The 2,293-nt window shown below is 37.5% G+C and overlaps 1 protein-coding gene across 1 annotated transcript in view; it reads left to right on the top strand.

Annotated features, from left to right (window-relative positions):
* The window catches only part of LOC102198694 (voltage-gated potassium channel subunit beta-3-like), a 16,658-nt gene extending 15,905 nt beyond the window's left edge, over positions 1-753 (top strand). Inside the window, exon 12 of the mRNA XM_013907851.1 lies at positions 78-753. Coding sequence (XP_013763305.1) covers positions 78-170 — 93 coding nt within the window. The 3' untranslated portion in view covers positions 171-753. The remainder of the gene's footprint in view (positions 1-77) is intronic.
* The last annotated feature ends 1,540 nt before the right edge of the window (positions 754-2,293 follow it).

The following is a 2,293-nucleotide window of genomic DNA, read 5'->3' as shown; positions in this document are numbered from 1 at the left end:
CAGGAAACAACCAGTCAGAGGTCCAGTCTGAGGCCTGTGATTGGTAGCCACTAACCACTTCCTGTTCTGTCCCTCAGGTGCTGTCTCAGCTGACTCCGCCCCTCATCGCCGAGATGGATGCGTTGCTGGGCAACAAGCCAAGAAATGTGAAGAAGGAGGCGAGAAGATGAAGATGAGGAAGAGTTCAGACTGTAGATAATCAGAAATATTTATTCTTGTATTAATCTTCACATCTTCATTAATACAGTAAAATATTCAGATGGATAAACTGTGACTCGAAAACAGTTAAAAACAGAGAAAAGTAACGAGAAGGTTTGAAGCTGGTATCAAAGGAAACTTTTATGGTAAAACCATTAAAATGTAAATATGTTTGTTTCCTAGTTAATCATGTAGGGATTTATGGAAGTTCCTTAATTAAACAATGTTTGTGAGGAGCTGCAGAAATAAAAATCTAGATTTTATGAAACTGTGAAACACATAAATATGTATAACAATAAAACGTACAAACAGAAGCACAAACTTTTTTCTAGTTAGGAAATAATAACTTGGTTTTATTTTGTAAACAATCACAAATATCACATGAACGTAGAGTTTTATTTTTATATATTACTATAATTTTTCTCATCACATATTAAGCCCCGCTGTGAATTACATCCTTGTGTTTTATGATATTAGGATATTTATGAAATAAAGGCACAAGTAAACTAAATTTAAAATTAGTGTAAAAAACACAATCATGCTTCAAACTTCTCACTCCAGGTAAATATATATAATAAAAGTATTTTTATTTAATCCAGAGTTTTTCTTTTAGGCTTTGTTTTTTGGCATACACAGGCTTCCGTATCTCAATAAGCGCTATTTGTATTTCAAAATAAAAGCCTGCTCCTGAGTACTCTGTACTGAAAATATATTTATGAGTACATTTATTGTGAAATGGGAAATGTGTATTTTATGAATGTAGCTGCTGCTCCCTCCTGTGTGTGTTTAGATAGAGAAGACATTTAACTCAGTGGTGCTCAACCTGAGGAGACGGGACCTCTCAGGAGTCAGGACCTCCTCACATCTTGAAGGAAACGAGTATATTTTCCATCCCAATTACAGTGAACACAGTAAGATTAATGTGACTCAGTGGAGGTTACAACATGAACACAACACCAACAGGCGAACTTTAACCAGGTACCTGACAGGTGTTTGGTCTCCTGATGGGTGGATGTGAAGCTGTGTGATTCAGGCTGTAAAAATCAGAAACACCACCTGTGCACCGGCTTCAGTGTGGCTGATGTTTGACTGGAAGTCCCTTTATGTTCCTCAGTGTGCTGTGAAGCTGCTGGAACTTGGTTTTCATTCATGTGGCGTTGATAAAGATGGAGGTAAATCTGCTGAATCTGGAGGGTGGAGACTGTTTCCTGTGTCACTGAAGGTTCTCCATCTGATGCTGGGAGTAGAGCTCATGTTGCAGATCCACCAGTGTGTGCTGGCAGGAGGACAGATCAGCTGACACAACAAATTCAAGTCAGTTTGAAGCAGACGTTGATGTTTGCTGTCAGTCTGAGGTCAGAGGTCAGGCTAGACAGGTCTGAGCATATCAGCTGGGGTAAAAATGATCCAGAGGTGCACGAGAAGAAGATCAAGAACATTTAACCAGGTGTTTATTCCTATGAATCAGACCTGCTTCACATGGGCTCTGTGTGACTTACGTATTTATGTAAACCTGCTGATCAGGCTCAGAGTCAAAGTCAGTAACAGAGACAAACTCATGTAAATATGTAAAAATAAAACCAATAATAAAGCTCATCCTTGGTGTTTATTACCCAGAGTTTATAATCAGAGTTGGTCTTTTAAACACTGAAATAATCAGTATTAATTTTCACTGCATAATTCAAACATTCGTAATCAAACCAGTCGAGTTTCCTGATGTTTCCACTCTGCTGGAGCTTTTTGACCCAAGCTCAGTTTATTATTTCAGTTTCACTCTGATCAGAAAAATCCAAATTATGCTGTTCTTTAATGAGAATAAAAAAAATAAATAAAAATGACCCTTTGAAATAAATACTGTGAGTACCTACACAACATTTATGTTAAAAATATGAAATAATGTGTAAAATAAACGCTGTGATTCATTATTGAAGCGTTTTTCTTTGTTAGATCATCACCTGTTTACGCTCACAACAAAGAAACATTATTATCCTTTCAATTTGACTCCACTGATCACCTGACTGAAACTGTGTGACCGTTACCATGACGACCAGCTGGATCACAAAGTTTCCTCCATCTTCCTGTTTAACCCCTCCTA

The sequence above is a fragment of the Pundamilia nyererei genome, unplaced genomic scaffold (assembly GCF_000239375.1).
Source record: "Pundamilia nyererei isolate P.nyererei 1_Seehausen unplaced genomic scaffold, PunNye1.0 scaffold00556, whole genome shotgun sequence".
Lineage (NCBI taxonomy): Eukaryota > Metazoa > Chordata > Actinopteri > Cichliformes > Cichlidae > Pundamilia > Pundamilia nyererei.
The sequence above is the reverse complement of the archived record's forward strand: the minus strand, read 5'-3'. Positions and strand labels throughout refer to the sequence as shown.